Below are 26,743 nucleotides of genomic sequence, written 5' to 3' on the forward strand. Positions count from 1 at the left end.
TTCATAAAAGTTAAACTGTAATATGATTGATATTTTGTAGTGATGTATTATTAGATTTATTTCCATAAGGTACCTTTTCGTAAATGTATGGAGCAAATACTGTTATTGTTATGTAAGTTTAAAGTGGCATAAGGGGTTAAATATAGTATTTAGTTGGGGTTTTAGGATTTATTTCATTTGAATGACAGAATTTCTTTCATATGTGCTCAGAAAAGTTGATTGTGTGTCACATTAAAAGTAAAAATATTCAATTTTGTGATTTTATATGAAAAAGTCAGAAAATACATTTTCACCTCTAAATCGGTATTGTTTTTTGCTTAAACTGTCTGTCAGTGTCGTTTTCTAATAGATAAAATTTAAATCTTGAGAGCTCATTGCAATCAATCGTGAAAATAAAATAAAACTTTATTTTCAAGAGATTGGTTAGTATACACATAGATCAGTCGATATCAAAAGTTTCTATTTGCATTACAGAACAAGTCGCAATATTTTTTTAATCTCAGATATATAAGGTATTATTATTTGTAGTCAACTATGTAACTTACTTCAGGAACATAGTTTTTTAGGCGGCTAAACTTAAAACTTCTCTATCGTAAAGTTGCTCATTTCACAACATTATTTTCAAAAAATCATATCTCTGTAACTACGCAACCTAGAAGGTTGATCTTTTGTGTTATCGATAGCTTATTTATTGTAGATTACTGGGGTATGCATAACTCCATACCCGCCATAAGGTACCTTTGACCGTGGGACGTCACATTTCATCTCAAGCAATATTGAATCTTACGCCCTTGTCACACGGGTTAGTTATTTAACTGTAGGTACACTGAATTATTAATCCATCATGTCTGTCCACCTACTCATATGGAGTTCACACATTCGACTGATGAAAGTACCTAAGTATAGGTATATGTGAAGCGCAGCTTCCGAGATGACGTCTAAGGACCTATAGATAGATAGATACCTATATTAAATTTATACTCGTATAAATACGAAAGGTGAGTCATTAGTAGGAACATACCTATGTATGTAAATCTTATGATATATGAACCGCCGTAGATAGTAAATATAGTTGGTCAAGCAGATCTTGTCAGTAGAAAATGGCGGCAAATTCGAAAAATGTAGGCGCGAAGGGATATCGTCTCATAGAAAATTTTAATATCGCGCCTTTTTCTACTGACAAGATTTGCTTGACCATCTATAATATAAAAACCGGCCAAGTGCCAGTCGAACGCGCGCACATAGGGTTCCGTGCCATTACGCAAAAAAACGGCAATAAAATCATCAGTAGTTAGGTAGAATTTTTCTTTTTAGAAGACTAGGGGCCCGTTTCTCAAAAGGTTGTAACTTGTGATACAAGCGGATGTCACTTTTCGACAGCTTTTCTTAGAAAGGGATTTCCACTTTGTATCACAAGTCACAACCTTTTGAGAAACGGGCCCGTTTCGTTTTTTTGGAAATTTTCAAAGTGCCCATCCATAGGGTCCATCTATGGCACTTAAGACTAGGTATTGAGAGTTCGCTGTGATAATGACTCAATCAAGTATTATTCTAAAATTTTTTTACATTGTTTTAGCTTACTTGAGACGGTCTCTACATGCAAACAAAACCCAAAATGTATAACTCCTTGTGCTTCGCCGTAGTCGGGTAAATAATAATAAACAAGACTAAAAAGTGTTTTCATTAACTTTATTAAAAATACTAAAACACATCATTAAGTATATTTATGCTTTACTATCATAAAATGTGACGTCCCACGGTAAAGGTACCTTGTGGCGGTTGGCGCTTACGCTATTATTAACGACGCTCCGCTACTATACTCTGTATCTTTAGGTATTTAAATCAAAGTAAACAAAATCTACCCTCATATGGCTCCTTAAGCCAGTTGAGGGTAGATGAAAACATTACATGATCAAATAATGTAGGTTAGTCAAGCCGTTCAGTGACAGATCCAGGCGGGTTTGTATTTGGTCGGTTAACCAATAAATGTTATAACTACCCGAAAATGTACAAATTGTTTGTTTACTTTTATCATCTTTTATTTAAATACCTAAAGATACAGACATACGGTGCTACACGACGTGAGCGCCAACCGCCATAAGGTACCTTTTCCCATGGAACGTCACAAATAAAGTCCTAAAACTAAGTGATTCGACGTTTGCGGTTAGCTCACAACTCTGCGATATAAAACTGTACTCATTTATTTAATTCTTAGAGCATTTAACTGGAGTGGCCATTAAGAGCTTACCCCTCTGCCGAAAAACTCGCACAATTGTGCAAACTTTTGTATGGACTGACATGGCTATTTGTACGTTACGTACAAATCATGTAGAAATAGGAATACATTTGACGTCCCCTCCCCCGCAAAAATCGGCAGACTGTTTCGTACAGAAAATGACAGCGATGACATCTCCAGTTACTAAATGCTCTAAGATTTCATTTTATATAATATATAACACAATATTCGACTTATAACATGTCTTTGGTCGATCATTTTTTCGTTTTGGGAGTTTGTACGGTGAAAATAAAAATCGTCCCTTGCATGGTATAATAATATACTCCGCCTGGTACTCCATTCCCGTCTTTTCTAGGTCACCTAACTGACACGGGCCTACGTCATCATGCGACAGCGCTATATGATAATATGCGATAGCGCTATATATAGCGGCCATGTTGTTGTGACGTAGGCCCGTGTCACTCTGGGAATGGAAGACCATGTTTTATTAGACTATGGTCCCTTGTACCTTATATCACTCGAGCACTCGACACAATCAATGACTATACGTATTTCGACAATGGTCAATACATGGACCATGGTCCATGGATGGACATGGTACCATGTTCTGGCCCCTATTTCACCACCGTGACAGGTGCGACAATTGTCGACATCACTGTTACTCACGTCACGGGCGTCCATAGGCTACGGTAACCGCTTACCATCAGACGGGCGGTGTGCTTGTTTGCCACCAACATGTTAATTAAAAAAAACTCCACTATATCGCCAGTTAATAAGTACTTATTTTGCGAAGCCAATGACAATTGTAAATATTACTGTATCCCGTAAGTTTGTCTATCTGACCTGACTGGAGTTTTCCTCTCATCTAATCGAAGGTTAGCTGGAAGAGATCCCTTATAGGGATAAGTTCGCCTTTGTACTTCCATTACTGTAATTTATTTTTGTAAACCTGTGTTGTGTACAATAAAGTGATTACTACTACTACTACTACTACTACAATTGTCACAAGAAACACGACAATTGTCACGAAATTCCGACACAGAACTCATTTGCTGTCAAGAATTACCGAAAGTTCTTATAAATCTTGCGACAATTGTCATTATTATCATCATAAACATCGCAAGAGAAATACCTGTTTTTTGCCGATATAAAAAAGTTTTTTTTTTAATAATACAATGATGGTGACAAACAGGAATACGGCCCGTCCGATGGTAAACGGTAACCGTAGCACATGGATGCCTGTGACGTCAGCAACAGTGAGATAAGTCGAATTGTCGCACCTGTCACCGTGGTGAAATAGGAGCCTGGTGTTACCAATCATTTTAGTAGGATTCTTAAGAGTCAATTGAAGTATTAAGCCCATTTTGACTAAGCGCACAGCTCTCAGTAATGGCGTTTAACTGGTCAGCATCCAACACCACCTCATGCGTGTTGAAATGCGTTATCAAACAATTCTTATTTAAATACTGCTTACCGCAAAAACTACAAGCATATTTCCCCGGCTTTTGAGGCAATTGGGCCACCACCCTACACTTGGTCTTCACTTTCAAATGTGCCGCCATTTCATGTCGCTTACACTCAACTTTCATGAAAAATCTTCTATCGCAATATTTGCAAATGTAATTTTTTTCGTTATTATGTTTCCTTCGGACATGAGCTAGAAAGTATGGTCGCCAATCGAAAGTCTTTCCACACAACTCGCAGGTTATCGTTTTAACTTTCTCTCTATGGTGTTCTAAAACATGTAAATGTCTAGGATAAGTGTTTAGGAATTTCTCCGGACAATATAGACATTGTATTTTCTGTTCCTGCTTATGTACTAATTCTACATGTTTTTTCCTGTATTTATCTAAACTGAACACTTTCCCGCATTCATCACATATAAATCTCCCCGTGTCATGGATTTTAAGATGTTTCTTCAAGCGGGATGAAGCGAGGAAAGTGTCACCACACTCGGAGCACATGTAGTTATTATAATGGGCATTCATATGTGAGTCCAGATGGTGGTAATTCGGGAAGTTAGCCTTACATAGGGCACAGAGGAGGTCCGGTTTCAGTATGTAAGGTATGACTCTATTGTATGCCTCGTCGAAGACCAGGCCATGTTTCTCGGTGAGGTGTTTGAACATGTCGTTCCATGTCACCAAAGCGGTGCAGCAGATGGTGCAGAGGAGGTTGTCGATGTCAACTTTGAGGATCTCGTTGAGCCAGAGTGGACGCAGGAAATTTTCTACGGCTTTGGTCCTTTCGCCTGAGAAAGAAGTTATATGTTATACATTTGAATAGGGGGTGTTACTGCAATGTTCTGCCGCCAGAGTGCAGCACTAGCACTTATCAACCATAGCGTAACTTATACATACTATGCCTTAACCAGTTTTTTTTTTGACAAGCTTTCCTAGATCTAGCTTTAAGTGTTTTAGTGAGTAAGTTCTTCTCTCTTTTTTTTTTGTATCTGAAGTGGCGCTGTCTGTAGTAGGTTTTTACAATAAATGTGTTTCTTCTTCTTCTAGATAATTTGTTACGAATAAACATGATATTGATGCATCAAGGCGGTTTGTTTACAAAGGGCCGCCAAACGTAAAAATCGAAATTATTTAGTTATATAGTACGCAAGACATAGAGCCAGATATGTTGGTGGCCATTTATGGGGTCATGTTGGTTATTAGAGGACATCTTGGGGCTCATTTTGAAGCCATGTTAGGGGTCATATTAGTGCCATATTGTGTATCATACCTGCATGCTGTGTCCTTGTGTGGGTCCGTCACTCGTCAGTGTCCTCGAACAGGGGTCCATCCGTGCCGCTGTAAGCGCAGTGGTAGTGCGCCGTACGGGTCTTATATAGAACCATGTTGGTGTCACATTGGGGCCATATTTTGGTCACATAAGAGGACATCTTGGGGCCATGTTCTGGTCATATTGGTGGTCATTTAAGGTCATGTTAGAAGATACCTTAGCGGCCATGTTCGGGTCATATTGCGGATCATACCTGCATGCTATGTCCTTGTGTGGGTCCGTAACTCGTCAGTGTCCTCAAACAGGACCCCTGTTTCCGTGCCGCAGTAAGCGCAGTGGTGGTGCGCCGAACAGGTCTTATATGGAACCATGTTGGTGTCACATTGGGGCCATATTGTGGTCACATAAGAGGACATCTTGGGGCCATGTTTTGGTCATATTGGTGGTCATTTAAGGTCATGTTAGTCATGTTAGCGGACACCTTGGGGGCCATGTTAGGGTCATATTGTGGATCATACCTGCATGCTGCGTCCTTGTGTGGGTCCGTAACTCGTCAGTGTCCTCGAACAGGGGTCCATCCGTGCCGCAGTAAGCGCAGTGGTGGTGCGCCGAACAGGTCTTATATGGAACCATGTTGGTGTCACATTGGGGCCATATTTTGGTCACATAAGAGGACATCTTGGGGCCATGTTCTGGTCATATTAGTGGTCATTTAAGGTCATGTTAGAAGATACCTTAGCGGCCATGTTCGGGTCATATTGCGGATCATACCTGCATGCTATGTCCTTGTGTGGGTCCGTAACTCGTCAGTGTCCTCGAACAGGGGTCCATCCGTGCCGAAGTAAGCGCAGTGGTGGTGCGCCGAACAGGTCTTATATGGAACCATGTTGGTGTCACATTGGGGCCATATTGTGGTCACATAAGAGGACATCTTGGGGCCATGTTTTGGTCATATTGGTGGTCTTTTAAGGTCATGTTAGTCATGTTAGCGGACACCTTGGGGGCCATGTTAGGGTCATATTGTGGATCATACCTGCATGCTGCGTCCTTGTGTGGGTCCGTAACTCGTCAGTGTCCTCGAACAGGGGTCCATCCGTGCCGCAGTAAGCGCAGTGGTAGTGCGCCGTACGGGTCTTGTATGGCGTCATATTGGTGTAAGTTAAGAGGGTCTTCACTTCCTTCATCAGACCGTCGTCTTTCTCAGACTTCGAGGCTATAGGAACTGAAATAAGATCAATTAGTTTAATTTAAAGAATTATTAATTGTAAAAGATTCAAAAAACAAACGTAAGCTTTGAGCAGCCAAGGGCCACATAGTAGTTAAGGCCCTACCAAAGCCGCGAATAGCGTTTCGTAAGCCACACCCGCTAGCTTCGTCCCCCCCGCTAGCACGCACACATGGAAGCGCTTCGCGGTGCACTTGAACTCCATCTAACTTCAAAACAGTTAACTACCATAACGCGTAACGCGGTCCGCCAGGAACTTAAATTCGGACAGAAAAGAAATAGATGGCGTTGTTACTAATGGCAAATAATAAAATAATTACATATATTGTTGTAATAAACTTAAGACTACGTAGCCAGTTTTTATTGTTGATTTTTGGAAGATGCTAACAGCATAGTTAATTGTAAGTATTATAAGAGTATTGATAATAAGAAAATAACACAAGAAAAGAGAGAAGATTATTTTTGGTAAAATATTAAAATATGATGAAAATAAATTTACTTGGGATTTACGGTCACTAAATGCAAATTACAACCTTATTGATATGGAATTACATTTTATTCATGTACGTAGTATAAATATATCGCTGCTACAACCCTGGGGTTGCGGGCGTCCATAGGCTACGGCGAAAGCTTACCATCAGGAGGTCCGTATGCTTATTTGCCACCAACTCATTATTATTATTATTATTATTATAAACGATATTTTAGACTTCTAAGTACATAGGTATATACACCGATAGATAGTTAAATACTTTGGTCTATGAGACGATATCCTTCTATTCGCGCCTACATTTTTCAAAGGATCACGCCGAATTTAGCCTACCATTCGATAAGCATACATATGTCGTAGGCCGATCGTAAGATCAGGCAGATCGTAATGTTCCTGTGTAATGTTTTGACGATAGTCACATTAAACCAATACATAGGTAGGATAGGTTCGTTAGGTTGCTTCAGATGCCCGAAGGGCAAACTGCCCAGAAATAGGAGCCCGCGGGGCTCCGTCGACTCAGGGAACGAGTCAAAGATTTTCACGTTTCACGATATGCCTAGGAATTTCACGATATGCCTGATCTTACGATCGGCCGCCGACATATATATGATAAATTTAATCATATTTCTTACAATCTCATACATATATTAGATTCCAACGGACACTTCTTAGTAACAAAAATAAGTAAAAGAGTAATTAAACCAAATCAACACATCCTGCGCCATTACATAGAATCAATGACAGTTTATAAATGGACGTCTAGAGCTAAACAAAAATGTATGGCAGCAGAATACATTTCTACGATGTTCCTGATGGTTGATGCTAATAACGCTTACTTATAATGTTCTTCAAAGAAAAACATTCATACCACTAACGACATACTGTTTTAAGCACTAAGTATCAAAATTGCAAACAGAACTGCGATACAGTAAAAACTTTTTTTCCAATGACTTTAATTGTAACATGCCCAAATGACTTACGTCAAAAGTGAATAGTGTGTGAATAGCGAACGAATATAGAACGAATAGAGTCGCTATGGATTGTGTTTTCATATTAATTATTACATATTTATTTGATGGTATGAAATCTAGATGAGCACCAATTTACAATTAACTTTCACCGGCTTTCCCCATTGGAGTCGTTTATTTCTTCTTTAAAATTGATTATTGTTTTTTTTTATAAAACGTTATTTGATATCAGGGTATGAATAACACAAAAATAGGTTTAAAGTAACTAAACTAAAACACGAATATTTATACTATATAGACTTAAAAATACATTAAAATACCTACTTTATGGGGGTGTAGATAGGGTGCGTGACGTATCTCAGCCACAGTAATCCAAACGTCCACTTTCTCCAATAAATATTATAATGTCAATAATATATACAACACAGAAGGAATGTCCAAAGTTCGGAAGATAGAAACACAGAAGGTAACAGTACGGAAGAAATAGAAATAAAGCGTCAACAAAAGCAAAAGCGATAGCGAACGTAATGCGTCTAGCGGTCACAAGCGACATGCGTTTCGCGTCAGTAATGTGCATAGACTGAAGCGGGGCGCGGCGATGGCCGGCCGGCACAGGAGCGGGTCTCAGAACCGGCCGCTCTGAACAAAGGAATGCTATCGCGGTGCGCGTGTGCATTGCACCCGACTTGTTGGCAACGTCAAGAATTGACGGACGATATGTAAATATAACGTGTATATTATTATTGAATAAATGTAAATAAATGTATAAAATGTATGTAAATAAATATGTGTATATATTAATATTATGTTTTATATAAGTGTATTAATATTAGTTAAGTGTAGTGTAGGTATAAGAGTAGGTATAAGTGTAAGTGGGAAAGTAGCCCACATCTTAAACTAAAAGTAAAGGGAAAATGTATATATAACTTATTTATAAATTGCGTATATGATAAAAACCTACAACTTAAGAATCCTAATTTATTTGAAATAATTTAAGTTTATTATTAACTGCCTTTTAGGCAAACATAAACAAACTTTCTTTTTTGGAAAAGTTATTGAATTTATTATAACAATCCTGTGATGGTTACTATATTCCCTTCTCTCTCTGGAACTGAAGTAAATATGTTTTCACCACACCAGCTCGGAAAGGCTTACTTTGCACTTCAAAAACTGATAGCAAAGTTGCATTTTATTCACATGTGAGGCAAAGTAATCAAATGCAAATTTTGAGTTGTTTTCTTATGTTTGCTGGTAGAATTGACTTTTAAATGATGATTTTGGATGATAAATATTTAAAAACATTTATTTGGATTTATTTGGTTTGATTTTGTTTGATATATTTGCTTCGGGTTGGTGTGGTGAAAAATGTTGTGTTTCACTCGGAGGCAAATTTTGTTTAACTCTCGTGCTTTGAAACCCTCGCAACGCTCAAGATTCCATTTTCGAACCACTCGCTACGCTCGTGGTTCAACTTTGGGATCTTTCGTTTGCTCGGGTATCAATATTAGCACGAGCGGTTAAACAACAACTTTGCCCCCTTGTAAAACAAATAACTATTACTTAAGTGATTGGTTTTACATTTGATGCTATAACAATTTTTACTATAAAATAGCTCTAACTGTTATACTCTATTCCGGTTCGCATGTTATGGCTTATTAATTTATGGAACGCGTATTGAATGTATGTATTATCATAGGTATTTAAAAAAATCTATTAACGTAATATCAACTCATTCGATTTTTGTTCCTTGACAGCCTTTAAATGCCTAATATCATGGATATGTTTACACTATTTACGGCACCTTATTTCCTTGTAATAAGGCATAATAATATTTAACATATCCGTACGATGATACCTTATTGATACCCATTACGGCAGAATTTCTAACCTCAAAATCGTAGAGAAATCCCGCTTTTATAATGTTCTGTGAAGTGTCCGTGAATTTCTAATTACTGTCGGGACTTCCATTTCATGTTTAGAGCCTGATAATATACCTCCCATGTTTTAGCGAGTGTTGGGCCAAACTTGTATGGGAGCGAAACATCATCCTTTGCCGCCTTTTTCTACTGACAAGATCTGCTTGACCAACTATAGATGTTTCTTAAAAAAAATAAAAGAGTGTTTAATTTGAGAGTTAATTTATTAATTGATCGAGTGTGTTTAGGTATAAGTTTTTAATTTAAGTAAAATGAGCCAACTTAAGGTTTTAAGGCACTTTCCCTCCAGAGCCTATTATTTTTTTCCACCCAGTATAGTAGACAACCATTTCTTTCGACTCAATAAAGTTTTATTATAAAAATCGCTGGTAACCCAGGCGACACGTTTTGAGTCATCGCAACATACTAAAAAGCAAAATTTGTCAAAGTAATTAAATGTATGCCAAAAATACCGACAAATTATGTTGAAACAATGAATTTCAAAACAAATGTCATAAACCAATCATCATTTCTTTAATTGGCAACTTTAAGAAAGGGACAGATAGATTTAAGCCTCTCGCTCGGCACGTTTTCCTCATTCCTCCTAGTCAAGCTAAAACAAACTGTATAATGATAGTAACAGAGTACAGTGTATTACATATTTCACTTTTTCCACAGTATCCTGTCATTATTCATTATAAATTAGGTATGTGAAATTGTACTGGCGTGCGGCTTTCAAACCTATGGTCGCGGGTTCGAACCCCGAACCGTGTGAGTTTTTGTAAGTAGGGATCTTTTTTTAGTGGTACTTAAATAATTATAATGTGACCTAGAGTCCTAGAAGATACAACAAATAGGTATGAATAAATACTTACGAATAAAACTTTTCGTAATATTAAAATATCATAAGTAATTATTTTATTAATACACATATTTCAATAATTTTAATTTATTTGCGTATGAAACAGACAAGATTTATTTTAAAATTTTATTTTACGATTTATTTTTATATTACAATAAGATAAGCAAAAATAATATTTTTATAGATATTTTCGAAAAAAAAATACAAAAAGTTGAGGATGGTTCAGGTTAGAACCGAAGATCGGTCACTCATAGGCGACGCAATTTTCACTGATGCCTAATATCACACAGCCACCAATACATTACAACAACTGTCGAAATTTCCTAACCCGTTGTAATTGTTCAAAGAGTATATATTTTGACTTAGCTAAGCAAACACGCACACATGCGTAACGTATAGGCCTGTAAAGATGTCACCACCTGTAGTAGACCTCCGATTCCGTTACTACTCAATGGAGCTACGACTCATCGTTTATTGGATATGTAAATTTTACGTAATCCGGAGCGCTGCGCGATTTGACATAGGTCTTACCTCTTTGAGGCCCGACGGCCATCTAACATTACTGGCATAAAGGATGCACTTATGACTTTGACGCATGACAGAATGAGAAGCCGAATTGCGTAAAATGGGCGTTTTCAGTTGAATTCATAAAATCAAAAACGATGATAAATCCGTCGGTATAATGATAATAAGTAAATATTCTTTGCTATGACAATTAAGACGAGATGAAAACCTTTACTTTAAAGTGGATTATGCTGGATATGGATGTGTTTTCTAGTTGCACTGAGGTACTTAAGGAAAATGAAGAGGTAACTTTGGATTTATTTTCTATCGAGAAAATTTTAAGCATTCGTGTTTCGACTAGCATGAAATCTCTTATCATATAGTCAAAAAACATATATCCGAAAATCACATCTGTTTATTTCCGGGGCTAGCCACTGCCACCTTTCTAAGATCCTGTTATTTTGCGATGCACAGCCTTAACGAAGTTGACGCGGGCCACACTTTGTTAATATTTATGACTTTATCAGACATTGTCGTTTGTCAATATTAGATACAAAATGGCCAGGGAGGCTCGCGGGCCGCAAGTGAGAGGTTCGGCCTGTTCTGCTGCTCTATAGGTAATATGTCTTTGGTATGGGTAAGTGAGGCATAAAGTTTTACAACAGTTAGTTTGGTGAATACCCCTCTTAATGAAAAAAATAAAATAATAGTGCAGCAATAATAAAAATAGCAATAGTCTTTGCACCTGGCGGGGACCATTTCCGGATGTATCATATTATGCGCTCCTTCCTTGCATTTAGATTAGAGATGGGTTGAATATTCGGTATTCGGCATATTTCTCAATGTTCGTATTCGGCCGAATAGTTCGGTTCGAACTGCCGAATATTTACCGCATAAACAAAATTTTTTTTAAGGGCGTCCGCTAGTTATGTTATGTTATGACGTGTTTTATGAGTGCAGACCGTGGACCTGAATGAACTTGTTTTCAGCATTTTAGGCAGTTTTAGCCCAACCAAATATTCGTATTCGGCAAAGTCCATATTCGGCCCATCTCTAATTTAGATTAAATTGTCTTAAAGGGTCTCTGCGCTGTTGGCTTCGACCCCACGCACGCCTCGTAAAGATATAGAAAAAAATTAGTTAAATAAAGTACTCACTGCCTCTCCTGTCGTTGAGTAACCGCGCGGCGACAGTCTTGCGCGGCACGTTGAAGGCGGCGGCCGCCTCTGCGACCGTCATGCGACCGCTTTTTGCCGCCTATACAGATCAAACAGTTATCGGTTAGTAAAATGTAGCTTTAGAATTAAGCATTTTATTCGTGATAAACTTAAAACTAAGATTACATACAAGAGTATAACTAAAACTACAAATATTAATAAAATTGGTAAGCGTTAAAGTTTACCACGAAAGGGACCCGAGAGCCAGCGCTGATCTTCCGGCGAGACCATTTGTGGGCCACGAACGCAGCCGTACGGCACGGCCCTATCATAAGCTGAACGCAGCCTTTGCAGCAGCGACCGGCGCCATCTTGTCTACTATCTATGGCAGTAGACAAGATGGCGCCGGTCGCTTTATTATTCTAACGCCACAAAACATGGCGTCGTACAATGCCATAGATTTCAGCTGTTAAGCTATACATCGTTTTTTAGCATAGAAAAAGGCTACGCGATCTTGACGTCTCTTTATTGAAAAATATGTAACAATTATATAGCATACTTATACAGGATGAACTTGTTATGTCTGACAATACTCTGAGGGGAAATGTAGGTCATAGTGAATAACTTTTACTTTGGGGCCGACTTTTCAATCGCGACAAAAAAATCTGCTGTTCTGTTCCATAGAAAACATTGACATGTGATTCACCGAAATGTATGAGACGGCAGTTTTTAGGGTTCCGTACCCAAAGGTTAAAACGGGATCCTATTACTAAGACTCCGCTGTCCGTCCGTCCGTCCGTCCGTCGTATAATAAATAAGCTTTCAAGAATATTACCTCAAAGCTCTGCCTCAAGTCGTCGTTGGTGTAGTTCTTGTATGTACGCTTGCGCTCGCCTCTTTTCTTCTTCGGCCGCCATCTTGTTTCCTGTTTAATGGGCACTTCCGGGTAATACTCCGGGTCTGAAAAGAAATTAATAAAAATTGTAATTCGGTTTCCTGACTATATCTATATGTCGATGTTTATTTTCGTGTAGTAGAATAATTAAATATTACGGTGTCAGTGTGTAAAGTATTGGGCCCTGAAATAAAACTAGGCACTTTATCCCAACATCTGCCGTTGGGCTGCTTAACCATTTGACCGCATTGACATAGATATCTAAGGACTGGCTTTACGGGCAATAATAATGAGGCATGACAGGGGCCAGTACAACGGTGTGACACCGGTACAACGCGATTGGTTGAGGAGTTCGCATCACGCGCGCGATTGGTTGATAAGTTGGCATTACGCGCGCTATTGGTCGCAACTAGTTGCGTTAGACTGCACGATTCGCTGGAATTCGTGAGTAACACCCTGAACTAGTACCATTTTTAGTGCCCCAATAGCCCGTCCTTAGACATTATACGTCAATGTTTGACCGCCAAAGACGTCAATAGACGCGCCGGCTACAGCCCAATATCAACCTTCATGCATTCCCACAAGGTTCATAATCACGCCGCACACGATAGGCGCGCCGTTCAAAAAGATAAAAGAGATAAAACTAGTGGCTCTCTAAAACCTAGTAGCGCCGCTATTTTTTAAAGATTCCTAAAACGGAATAAAAAAAACTTATAAATATTGAACCTACTCAAAATTTCACGTCCTGTAGAGTGGAGCTGACCTGAGAGCAGCCAACATACGAAAGAATTTTTGCGCAAGATGTAACGACAACGCTTCGCTCAAGCGTCGCGTTTGCGCGGTCAAAAACTCACCATCAACAAGTTGTTCCTGCTGAGTGTGCTGAGCCCCCACGTTCAGTACATCCACTTTGTATTCTCTCTCCTCTTCCATCTCTAAATACTCCACTTCTTCAAATTCTCCAATTTCTTCATATTCCCCCATTTCTTCAGTTTCTTCATCATAAGCCTCTTCTTTCACAATCAGGGTTATTTCTCCTGATTCAGAATCTGTGACAGAAATTGTGGTCAATAGGGGATATTACTGCAATGTTCTGCCTCCAGAGTGATAAACTCAAAAATTACTGAATGGATTTTCATGCGGTTTTCACTTACTAGTGTGATTCTGGAGGAAAGTTTAGGTGTATAATTTGTTAACCTGTGCAAAGCCTAGGATCGCTAGTAGGTGATATTACAATCTAGGCACTTCATCTCTTTCCAGAACTGTCATACAGGGACTTATGACTGTTAAATCATAGCATAGCATAGAGTAATATAAGTAATGAAAGAGCGGTAACTCCATACATCAGTTTTCTTACCAAAACGCGCGTTATTTCGTAGTCGACATCTAGCATCGAGTAGCGGAATTTATCAGTCCTGCTAGTTGACAATAGATGTCTCGGCGAACGAAAACTCTAAGGCTCAACAATTTACAGCTAATATTATAATGGGATAAACTGGAAGTCTATTTTCAACCCCTTCTGCTTATCATATTAGTTGTAAATTGTTTTAGTAGTACATTTTTCATCAGTAGCTACACTTGTGACATCTCGTGTCAAGTAGGGGTACTGATAGTAGTGACTATGCGCGTTTTGGTAAGAAAACGAATGTTCCCTTTTACTTATATTACTTTAATTACTTTAATCTTTATATATAAACGCGAGCGGCTTTGACGGTAGAAACAAATTAAATTATGCTCAAACAAAAGAGCGTAAAAAAATAACACTTTTGAATCGAGAACATATATCCGCAAAATTCGTATTGTCGCGTATTTTGCATTTAAAAGTGAAAAAATTTCGACAATCAATGCTAAAGGCTCAATTTGTTGGTTGAGATTTGACAGCTATGGATGCGTTCAGAATATGTTGCATGTTAGTTAGCTGGATTGTAACCGCGAACACCGAAGTTCGCAAATTATCTCTGTCATTCTTTCTAATTACGCCTAAAAAGGCGTCGACGGGATAATCAAATCGACCGAAAAGAAATTGGCGTCAATCTCATCTTGCACCCATCCCATTTATTCTGACATTGAAGCGCTCTAAAGAGGAATTTGAGTTTTCGAACGGTCTTCTGTCACGTCAACGTCATTACATTGTGTTGAATAATTGAGTGTTGAAATGTTGAAATCTAAACTAAATAAAATCAGTTAGGCCTGAAATCACCCTGAAATGTGTAGTTTGAAGTGTAAAAATTGTATAAATAACGATAAACAGTGATTTACATTACGTTTTGTACTTACCAGCCTTTGTAGAAACCGAAGTTACAAGTTTAACGGATGTTAAAATTTGGATTTAACCTGGGCGAGTAAGTATTTGTTTTATTATTTTGTTAGTTTATAAGACAATAGTTCTCATTGTATTGCATATGTGAGACACATTAGCATTACATGTTACAAAGTTCATAACTTATAGCGTCGTGAGCAACGTCCAATTTCTCTTTACTTAACGTATGAGATAGTTTACTCCTACATACATTACCTTATAATCAGTATTATGTATGTAGTGTCAACACTTTAAATATATTTGACAAATAAATAAAAATAAATATTATAGGGACATTCTTACACAAATCTCAGTCTCTTTGGAAGTACCTACTTAAATACATAGAAAACATCCATGACTCGGGAAGAAATATCTGGGCTCATCATACAATTATCCTCTTTGCTTCGTCGAATAGATTATAAATAAACACAATGTAGTTTCACGTAATGCTTGACCTGAAACACTGAATTTGAGAGAATAGAAAAAGTAAAAAATTTTAAAACGTATTGACACCTGACATTTCCATCATTCACAATTTTCAGTGCTACGCCTGTAGACACGTTCTATAACAAACAGCATTTTTTTTTCAGTTATAAATAAGATTTATTGCTTACCTATCATACAATGGGTAAGAGAAAGCATAAAGATCGTGACTACGATTATTTGCTTCACAAGATAAAGAAGCTAGTGAAGAATATTAAACGACACCGACATGATGAGGACACGGAAGGTCAGTCCTTTAACATTTTATACGAGTCTCTTTTTCAGCATATTAACGACAATAATTTTGGATATTCACGACAAATCATTATTTATCACGTGTATGGTTCGCACTGCGGGCAGTTTTTGGGGCTGTCACTTTGCTTACTGACGTGATTATATATATACCGGAATAAAGTTTAATATGAATGTCTACAATTTAACATTTTCCACGTGTATGGTTCGCACTGCGGGCAGTTTTTGGGGCTGTCACTTTGCTTACTGACGTGATTATATATATACCGGAATAAAGTTTAATATGAATGTCTACAATTTAACATTTTCCACGTGTATGGTTTGCACTGCGGGCAGTTTTTGGGGCTGTCACTTTGCTTACTGACGTGATTATATATATACCGGAATAAAGTTTAATATGAATGTCTACAATTTAACATTTTCCACGTGTATGGTTCGTACTGCGGGCAGTTTGTGGGACTGTCACTTTACGTTCTGACGTGAACATATACGAGCAATACGGGCAACCTATGGGGTCGTCACTTTGCCGTAACTACAACTCTGCCAATGTGTACATCATCATATAATTATGCAGACGATCAACAGCTTATAAGTATATATTTACCCCCCCACCTGTCCCGTACAAGATACTCCTTTATCGGATACGCAGATAGTGTCGCCATCGCAACCTGTAGAATCATCTGAGGAGACAAGAGAAGTGATTCTAAAAAACGATCTAGCAAAGCGACTACAGCATATTGCAACTAATGGCTTAGCCAAGGAATTTAGTAAAGAGCTATACGACAGGTACTTACCTCCTAGCAACTGTCCCTTGATTGACGCCCCAGAACTCAATCCAGAAATAAAAGCTGCGGTCTCAGATACAGTAACAAAGCGAGACAAAGCTATTGAGTCGAAACAAAAATAACTAGATCGAGCAATATCGTGTATTGCCGAGGCTCTCACTAACTTAATGTCCAAAGAAGAACTAACATCTAGATAAAATGCAATTCGGTTCCGAACTTGCCGAAACCTTAAAAACTGCAAAGCCCATTTCGAAGTCGGGAGCCGATCTGAAATTACCAACGTCTTCTAATAAAGTTTCTGGGCCTAAAAACGCAGGCATCAGGGGAGCCAGAAGAGCAGGGAGCCTGCTTCTTCCAGGAATCAGCATGCGAGCAGCTCGCGAACATCGTATCGAGCGTCACGCCACAGGTACTCGAGCCGCCGCTAGATGGAACATCGGTGAGTCACACTGGCAGACTATCCTGTTTCTACTATCAATGGTCATTACTGACCTCGGATCCGGTTATTTTATCTTGGATAGCGGGGTATGAGATAATTACACATCGTCCCGTGGTGCAGGTTCATGCTCCTAAAGGCAAAACTTTCTCAACTAAAGAAAAGCTTCAGATTTCAGATTCAATTGCAGACTTGCTAAAATCTGGCGCTATTTCTGAATGTGAACCTTGCAATGGACAATATTTGTCAACATTTTTTTTTTAATTCCAAAGCCAAACGGTAAACAGATTTATCCTTAATCTCAAAAACTTTAATAAATTCATTGATACAGAACATTTCAAACTCGAAGACTTAAGAACTGCTCTAAAACTGGTTTCTGAGAAATGTTTCATGAGTACTCTAGACCTAAAGGATGCTTATTTTTTAATACGTATACATCATAACTCACGAAAATATCTTCGATTCGAATTCAATTCAAAGCTGTATGAATTTAATGTATTACCATTTGGCCTTAGTACTGCTCCCTTTGTGTTTACCAAAATAATGAAACCAGTCACCAAATTGCTCGGAGCATGTGGTTACCTGTCCTCTGTACATTTAGATGACTTTCTCTTAATAGGAAGCACACTTGAGTCTGGTCTGGACAATATTATAACTACAAAGCAATTGTTAAGATTCTTCGGCAACTAGGCTTCGTTATAAATGAAGAGAAAAGCAACCTAGTACCTAGTAATAGGTGTAAATTTCTAGGTTATATCATAGACACCAAAAATTTCCAAGTTACTTTGCCTGATGATAAAATAAATAAAATAAAGAAATAATTGAATCATTTTAAGACTGTCCGCCGGTGCAAAATAACAGATTTTGTGCGTTTAATCGGCCTGCTTAACTTGGCTTGTCATGCACTAGAGTATTGCCGGCTTTACACTAAAGAATTCGAAAGGCAAAAATACCTCAGCTTAATCAATGACCCAGAGAATTTTGACAGCTATATGAACATACCTCAAACGCTGAAGTCTATCAAAGTCTAAACTTTGATTGGTGGTGTCACGCTATTAATAAACCTATCAACAAAATTAAGTACGACGACTACTGCTTGGAAATTTTTAGTGATGCTTCTACCTCGGGGTGGGGGGCGGCGTGTGGAGAGGAAACTGTGGGTGGCCCTTGGTCCGTAGAGGAGAGTCGCAACCATATTAACTATTTAGAAAAAATGGCAGCCTTTCATAGCTTAAAAACTTTTGCTAAAGGCATGTCAAACTGTCAAATCTTACTTCATGTCGATAACACGACGGCAATTTCCTATATTAATTGAACGGGCGGTGTGCAGTTTCCTCATCTCCACCGCGCTGCAAAGGATCTTTGGCAATGGTGCGAGGCACGGAATATTATTGTTTACGCCTCTTATATTAAATCGGTAGATAACACTGTGGCCGACGCGGAATCGCGTCGTCCTCACTCGGATATCGAATGGGAACTAAATAATTCCGCTTTCAAGATTATCGTTAAACAATTCGGTATGCCAGAAATAGATCTTTTTGTTACTTCCCAGAATAAAAAATGTCATGTATATCTTTCCTGGCACAGGGATTCACACGCACTTACCATAAACGCCTTCACCATTCCATGGAACAAATATTACTTTTACGCGTTCCCTCCTTTTTCGATGATTTTAAAGACGATAAGAAAAATCATAAGAGACAACGCTACCGGTACAATGGTAGTCCCCTTTTGGCCAACTCAGCCGTGGTTCCCCCTATTTAAGCAACTACTTGCTACGAATCCCCAATATTTTGAACCTAGTAGCGACTTGATCATATCTAATTCCAGCGATCGCAGTGTACACCGCCGACTTACCCTGGTTGCCGGAGTCTTATCCGGGAGACGCTAGTAAGACATGGGACTCCTCAGTCATCCATCAATATAATGGTTGCATCTCTATCTGATAATTCTATAAAGCAGTATGATTCTTGCCTAAAGAAATGGCACAGTTTCTGTACTACTAATAATGTTGATTTATTCACTTCCTCGATAACAGAAATATTAACTTTCCTTACACAGCTGTATGAAGCTAATGCTCAATACGGTACTTTAAACAGCTGCAGATCTGCTCTATCCCTACTCTTAGGTGCGCATATTGGTAACGATGATCGTGTTAAACGGTTTTTCAAGGGCGTTTACAGAATGCGCCCGTCTCTACCTTAATATAATCAAACATGGAACACTTCAACAGTATTAGATAACCTAGCATCTTGGTTCCCCAATCAAAATCTTGACCTGACCAAGATAACTAGAAAACTTGTTGCTTGTTGCTCTCGTAACTGCTCACAGGGCTCAGACATTGGCTAAAATTCTTTTAAGTAATGTTGAATTTCATATAAACGAAGTCACTATTAAAATTCCCGATCTCATTAAAACCTCGAGGCTCAACCTATGTTAATCTTACCGGCATTTCTGGTAAAGCCAGAAATTTGTCCGGTTAAGGCGCTATCTGTTTACATAGATAGAACCAAATTGTTACGTCACAATCACGATTCTCTCTTCGTGAGTCTAAAAAAAAAAAAAAAAAAAAAAAGAAACCTTAAACCAGTAACTTCACAAACGATAAGTCGTTGGATTCGTTTGACTTTAGGAGAATGCGGTATAGATATCACAAAGTTTTCCGCACATAGTACGCGACATGCAGCGACCTCTAAAGCGCATAGTCTGGGAGTAAACTTGGATGTAATAAGAAAAACCGCTGGATGGAGCGGGTCTTCAGTTATATTTGGTAAATTTTATAACAGATGTATTAAAGAGACCGATAATTCAACATTTGCCGAAACTATTATGTCTAATGTTTTATAATTAATTGAGTTAATACTTTGGTAACCATTCAATATTTACAGACAATTTGTTTTTGGTTAAAGTATTAAATTTATTTGTTTATTATTAACTTGGTTTATTTATTTTATTCGATATTTCACTATTCCTCTCAAGCATTGATATAGAATAAGAACTGGATACCCAATCAGCCGCAAAAAATGGCCCCGCAAAAGTAACGTTGAAACAAATCACGCGTTACTTTTTCGTTTAGTCTTGTATGGACCGCTCAAATGTGAAGTTGTCAACAATGTCGTAAAAATATGCAAAAATAACAATGATAAAACAGGAAAAAAGCATGGAATGTATTTCTTTCGGTTAGTTCTTTGGATAGCATTACATAATTTATGTAATCTGGTGGTAATTTCATGGTTTTGAATAAATTATTTTGTTAGTACCAAAGAAGGGATGTGAAGGAACAAAAATCTAATGAGTCGATGTGAGGTCAATACTTATTTTTATTTTTATATGGAATTCGTAAGATATAATATTACCTATGTTTCACATCAAACATCAAACATCAACATTTATTAAGCAAATAGGCCACAAGGGCACTTTTACACGTCATCATTGAATTTACATAATTACAAGCAAAAATAATAACATCAACAATTTTATAAAATAAAACTAACAATTCAATCTAACGTATTACAATTACTAAGAGATGTATATGGTCTCTTAATGTCTAATTACATAAAAAATACAGATACAAAACACAAAAAAAAAATCTATAATATTTAGAGGTGTAAATGTCTCTAGGTGTCAGAACTATAAGATTATATAGTTTATCAAGTTATCCTTAGAGATGTATAGGGTCTCCAAGAGTCAATATCCTGTATAATTAATACATTCATTAAGAGAAAAGAAACATACGAGAGCAGAATGAGGCGTCTCACTGTAATTAATTAATAAAAATAAAGTTACTAAGTATAATAGCTTGTGTTAGCTTAAACAGACCAGTCTCCACAAACAGCACCCGTTCACGAGTATGACGCGTATCTCAGCCATCGCCTCCCTCAACCTTCATTCGGGAAAGTGGCGACCCGATCAACGACGCCACCGTAAGCAAAGACTTTTAAGCGAGCATGACATGTTCAAGCTACCGGCCTATAATAATATTAAAATAGTAATAACATGTAGCTGTAAGACACGGCATTTTGTGCTCGTATGTTACATAAAAAGACAGTATAGCTTCACATAATTACTAGCCTAAGTTGACTTAGAGATGTAAAGGTCTCTAAGTGTCAGAAACATTAAAAATATAGGTATGTACAATCAAAAATAAAAATAAAATATATAAATAAATACTTAGAGATGTATAAGGTCTCCAAGTGTCCAAAACTAAAATTAAATTAAACAATTTAATCAAGCGAGAACATCATTGTCTCATGTGTCAATTCTACTGGACACTAGCATATTTAATTCACAATGAAAAAAAAAAAAAAAAAAAAAAAAAAAAAAAAACAATATTTATTTAGCTCTTATTATACTAATGAAATCAAGCTACCTGCTTAAAGGCATCTCTATCGTTTATAAAATCATTTACAGTGTAGTACGCCTTACTTAACAAGGAGCGCTTAATGTGCGACTTAAATTTGTGAAGTGGTAAATTCACTACATCAGTGGGGACTTTGTTATAAAAACGTGTACAGTTCCCGACGAAAGACTAGACTAGACTAACCTTACGGAGGCGGTGGGCGGGCACAGCAAGCTTATGTTTGTTTCTAGTGTTATAGTTATGGATATCACTGTTAACCTTGAATTCGTGGATGTTTTTCCGAACATACATAATATTCTCTAGTATGTATTGAGATGCAACGGTAAGAATGTTAACTCCTTTGAATTTCTCTCTTAGGGATACTCGAGCGCCCAGTCCATAGATGGAACGTACAGCTCGTTTTTGCAGCACAAATATTGTCTGAATATCTGCCGCTTTTCCCCACAACAGAATTCCATCAATTCAAGATTTCCAAGAAAACCTATGTGACGTGCAGAGTGGACTGCTATTATAGCAAGAGATAGGGGTGATGCAATTTTAAACAAGGCAAAACGGCACTTGTGTGTTCGGCCCATTTCCCTGTTTCTGACATATACACACCAATAAGGGCTTACATCGACTAACTGTAAATGCTAAACCTGTCTGAACACAGTGACAACCTCAGGATTTTTTTGATAAAGACCATAACCAATCAGTACCAGTAACGACCTAAATGTCCCCGTGCACTATATTGCAAAGAACGAAAGTGCGAAGAGTATATGTAGATCTAAAATACACAGTTATTTAATAAGTTGAATTTATTTCAAGGAAAATAGTATTTAAAGACGTATACTTATTAAAAATAAAGTTATTTTATGATAACTTACACGGGCTGTTACCATGAATTAATTTTATTTGAACTCCCGATCAAATTAAATTTGTTTCATTTATTACTTTGGTTTTTCTGTACAGGAATACCTATTAAAATGTACCAAAGGGACTCCATTCGTTCATTATTCTCGTTTGACGTTGTTTGACGTAAATACAATGGTGACGTTACGTTTAGTGCCATCGGACTTAAAGTTTTAACAGTGTTGGTACTAATGTTAGCAAATTTGACACTTAATGCTTACGACAGTAAGTTCTTTTCCGTACAAAACATTTATCTTGACTCAAAATGTACGTAGGCGTTTTTATCATCAATGCAAATTTGCCGCTAATGTCATTCTGACCCACATTTTGTTGACGTTTTGTTCCGCTCTGTGTGTCTATTTCTAATATTAAGTCAGTGCTCTCAAGGTCTACATTGTGTTTATTTATAATCTAGAAGACGAAGCAAAGAGGATAATTAATGATTAAACGAACTTACCATAAGTGAAGTTCTATCATAATTATCCGAGTTGCTTCGTCGAATAGATTAGAATCCCGCCCTCCCTTTTATACTTGACCCTATTGTGAAATATCTTCATTAAATAAACATAAATTGTGATAGGTATAAACTACCTATATGCATACTTAGACGTAATGCTTGACCTGAAACACTGAATTTGAGAGAATAGAAAAAAGTAATAAATTTAAAAACGTATTGACACCTGACATTTCCATCATTTAGTTCAGAGATACAACATACTTTTACATACATATGTGCATAGAACTTCACTTATGGTAAGTTCGTTTAATCATTAATTAAATGCACTTACCATGATTCAAACCCAAGACCATTCATAGGCAAGGTCACCACGCACTAGGCCAGACCGGACAAACATTTTATATTGAATATGTCTACTAAGTTGTATTTAATTTCAGAAAGGCTTCAAACATGGCACTGCTAGCCACCTGGATGGAAAGCAACCTTGAAGGAGTTTGCATGACAAACTAATAAGTGAGCGAGATGAAAGTGAAGTGAGAAGAAGTCACAAAAGTAATTCAAAGAAAATCTCGAGTTAAAGAACTGGCTGACTCCACTCTGATTATATGGACAGTGTAAAACAGTGTGAACAACTACAGTGTATGGTGGACATATTTGATATGTGTGCTTTAGACTAGCTTCAAAGAATCAAACTTGAGGCGTATCAGTGAATCGGAAAGTGAATTGAATGAAGCTAATTTATTAATAAGTGATCTCCGGAGACAATGTAAGTTGAATATAAGGTTAAAAGATAATAAGATATATACATAGATAGTATATATAATAAGATATATTTTATGCTTATTCAAATAAAAGTGTAAATAACAACTTCAGAGTTTGACTTTAATAAATAGTCAGGTGACAACTAAAACAATATACTGCTAAAATTTCAGAGTCATAGTGAAGCTTAGTACATAGTAAACAAGGTTGATTTTTAGAGTTCTGTACACAAAAGGTAAATACGGGACCCCCCGGGAGACGGGACGGGGAGGGCAATGGGACGGGACTAAGACTTCACTGTCCTATTAACACAAAACAAATTATTTTCAGAAAATATTTAATTTAGGCTCAGGGATGGCCAGGGGGCACCATAAGCCTTCAGTAAGTAGTGCATATACTTGGAAAAATTCGACCTATGCCACTGGGGCCCGGTGGCCAAATGGCACAGGCACCTGCTGCTATAGCAGGGGATGCTGGTTCGATTCCAGCCTGGGGCACTGGAGGCCATGATCACTTTTTAGGGTTCCATACCCAAAGGGTAATAAAGGGACCCTATTAATAAGGCACCGCTGTCCATCTGTCCATCCGTCTGTCTGTCACCATGATCTCATGAACCGTGATAACTAGACAGTAGAAATTTTCACAAATGATGTATTTATGTTGCCGCTATAACAACAAATACTAAAAACAAAATTAAATAAATATTTAACCGGGGCCAATGCTAGACTGGATATGACAAATGAAATGAGTAAGTTTTTATTCATATGTTTTAAAATGCCATGTTGGTGGCAAACAAGCATACAAAGCTGTTAGTGCCGATGGTAAGTGGGACTTTAGACTAGATCTCTGCATCTCCAAGGGACTTACATTGCTGACGGGTTACAAATCTATACACTCTTATTAGGGTTCCATACCCGAAGGGTAAAAACGGGACCCTATTACTAAGACTCCTCTGTCCGTCTGTATGTCATCAGGTTGTATCTCATGAAACGTGATAGCTAGACGGTTGAAATTGCCACAGATATTGTATTTCTGTTGCCGCTATAACAACAAATACTAAAAACAGAATAAAATAAATAAAGTGGGGCTCTCATGCAATAAACGTGATTTTTCTGCCGTTTTGTGCGTAATGGTACGGAACCTTGCGTGCGCGAGTCCGACTCGCACTTGGCCGGTTTTTCTTAGTAGGTATATGACATTTATTCAGTTTACTTCACTGTCCGTCTGTCTGTCTGTCACCAGGCTGTATCCCATGAACCGTGATAGGTAGCTAGGCAGTTGAAATTTTCACAGATGATGTATTTCTGTTGCCGCTATAAGAACAAATACTAAAAAGTATGGAACCCTTCGTGCGCGAGTCCGACTCGCACTTAGCCGGTTTTCTTAGTATATGACATTTAAGGCTCCGTCACACAGGCGCGTTTTGCGGGCGGCGCATGAGCGGGGCGCGCCGCTTTTTCATATAAAACGCTCACGCCCCGCCTGGAAAATGCGCCTGTGTGACGGAACCTTTATTTCAGTTTACTCCACTGTCCATCTGTCTGTCTGTCACCAGGCTGTATCTTATGAACCGTGATAGCTAGACTGTTGAAATTTTCACAGATGATGTATTTCTGTTGCCGTATACTAAAAAGTACGGAACCCTCCTCGGTGGGCGAGTCCGACTCGCACTTATCCAGTTTTTGTTTATTTTTTTTGTAATCGAATTTAATATTTAACGGACAGGCTTTAATATTAAAGAATGAAATCGTAGTCATAATTTCCATATGTACTTTTATTTTAGTGCCATGAAGGGTAGGTACAAAAGGGTTCCCTCTTTTGAGATTGGAAAGTGGGTTAGGTTATAAATGCGGCTTTTACAGAACCGATCTGCGATCAGAACAGTGGGTCAGGTTAGAGCTGTAATCCTTATAGAACCAAACTGCAACCAGAAGTGGGTTAGGTTAGGTTAGAACTGCGACCCTTACAGAACCGAACTGTTACCAGAAAAGTGGGTTAGGTTAGGTTTTTTAATTACATATTTGTTTTTAGATATATCGAAATAGTAAGTTTTTAGAGTTATAACTGTATGTTACGGATTTAAAGTTTTCTGAGATGAGATAGGTATGTAACCGCCATGATGAAGGTTTGAAGTCTAAAAGTAAATAATTACTCAATTCAAAATGAGTATCTATTATTATTATTTATTTTACCCGAGCGAAGCCGGGTTTTCATCTAGTTACTTTATGATCATAGGAAATACTCATGCCCTTACCAAGAACTTCTGTAACTTCAGACGGCTGCTCAGCACAGGACACAAGCTGCTTGTGACTCGACAGGACCAGCTGTCGGAAGCTATAAGCATCCATTGTGCGCTTGGAGCACTCCTCGCAGATCTGCTCCAAATGAAAGTTGTCAGGTTTCGGCCACTGTAAACATGATTTATTGTAAGTTTTGTTTTCTTAGCTTAATCTTAATGAGTGGGCAAATGTCTGCTCATTTTATAGTTAGAAAAATACATTAATATCAGTTTCAAACAAACTGAATTTCAGATAATATAACAAAGTCTTTACCATAAGGGCACACAGGGCCCGTGCCTAGGGCCCCCATCCTCAGGGGGCCCCGAAGGACAGACAGTAACAGTACGGTCAGAGTGTACCAAACAATATAAGATAGGTTATTTCCTTCAAATAGATGAATAACAACATAACCCTACTTTAATCGGTTAAGTTGTATCCGAGTCTGTAAGGATTCATAATTAAAATACTTGCAAGACTTCAAAATCTTTTTGATGGCCAAAATTGAATATAGCGGGCAAAAACCATGACTTACTTGTAACGAAAAGCATTCGTTGAGCATTTCCCCATAATTTTGCACCACCCCATTGTCCTCATGTTCAGCCCACAAGTTCCTGAAGCAGCCGTCTTGAAGACAACATTTGCACAAACCGAAGAATTTATCCTCTTCGACATCCATTATCAAAATTGAATTTAAAATCAAAATAAACAAAAAGGGACAAATCTCAAATACAAGGAATTCGAACAAGCGAAAAAAAT

General features: G+C 37.8%; 2 protein-coding genes across 3 annotated transcripts; both read right to left on the bottom strand.

Annotated features, from left to right (window-relative positions):
• Positions 1-3,343: 3,343 nt before the first annotated feature.
• LOC134803104 (gastrula zinc finger protein XlCGF57.1-like) lies at positions 3,344-5,604 on the bottom strand. 2 transcript variants are annotated; one of them, XR_010145938.1, is made up of 2 exons: positions 4,970-5,086; positions 3,344-4,487 (listed from the first exon to the last, which is right to left on the bottom strand). XR_010145938.1 is itself a non-coding variant. In XM_063775813.1 (2 exons), the coding sequence occupies exons 1-2, from the start codon at positions 5,600-5,602 to the stop codon at positions 3,571-3,573; spliced, it is 1,032 nt and encodes a 343-aa protein (XP_063631883.1). In that variant the 5' UTR covers positions 5,603-5,604; the 3' UTR covers positions 3,396-3,570. The 2 variants fall into 2 exon arrangements, 1 of the variants encoding a protein (XP_063631883.1); XM_063775813.1 differs by lacking the exon at positions 4,970-5,086 and adding an exon at positions 5,488-5,604 and having other exon boundaries at positions 3,396-4,487.
• A 171-nt stretch (positions 5,605-5,775) lies between these two features.
• On the bottom strand, positions 5,776-26,743 carry LOC134803046 (uncharacterized). Its single transcript, XM_063775748.1, has 7 exons — positions 26,520-26,743; positions 25,963-26,116; positions 13,841-14,035; positions 12,927-13,051; positions 12,092-12,191; positions 6,003-6,191; positions 5,776-5,840 (listed from the first exon to the last, which is right to left on the bottom strand). The coding sequence occupies exons 1-7, from the start codon at positions 26,661-26,663 to the stop codon at positions 5,776-5,778; spliced, it is 972 nt and encodes a 323-aa protein (XP_063631818.1). The 5' UTR covers positions 26,664-26,743.

This window comes from Cydia splendana, chromosome 26, assembly GCF_910591565.1.
Source record: "Cydia splendana chromosome 26, ilCydSple1.2, whole genome shotgun sequence".
NCBI classification, from domain to species: domain Eukaryota; kingdom Metazoa; phylum Arthropoda; class Insecta; order Lepidoptera; family Tortricidae; genus Cydia; species Cydia splendana.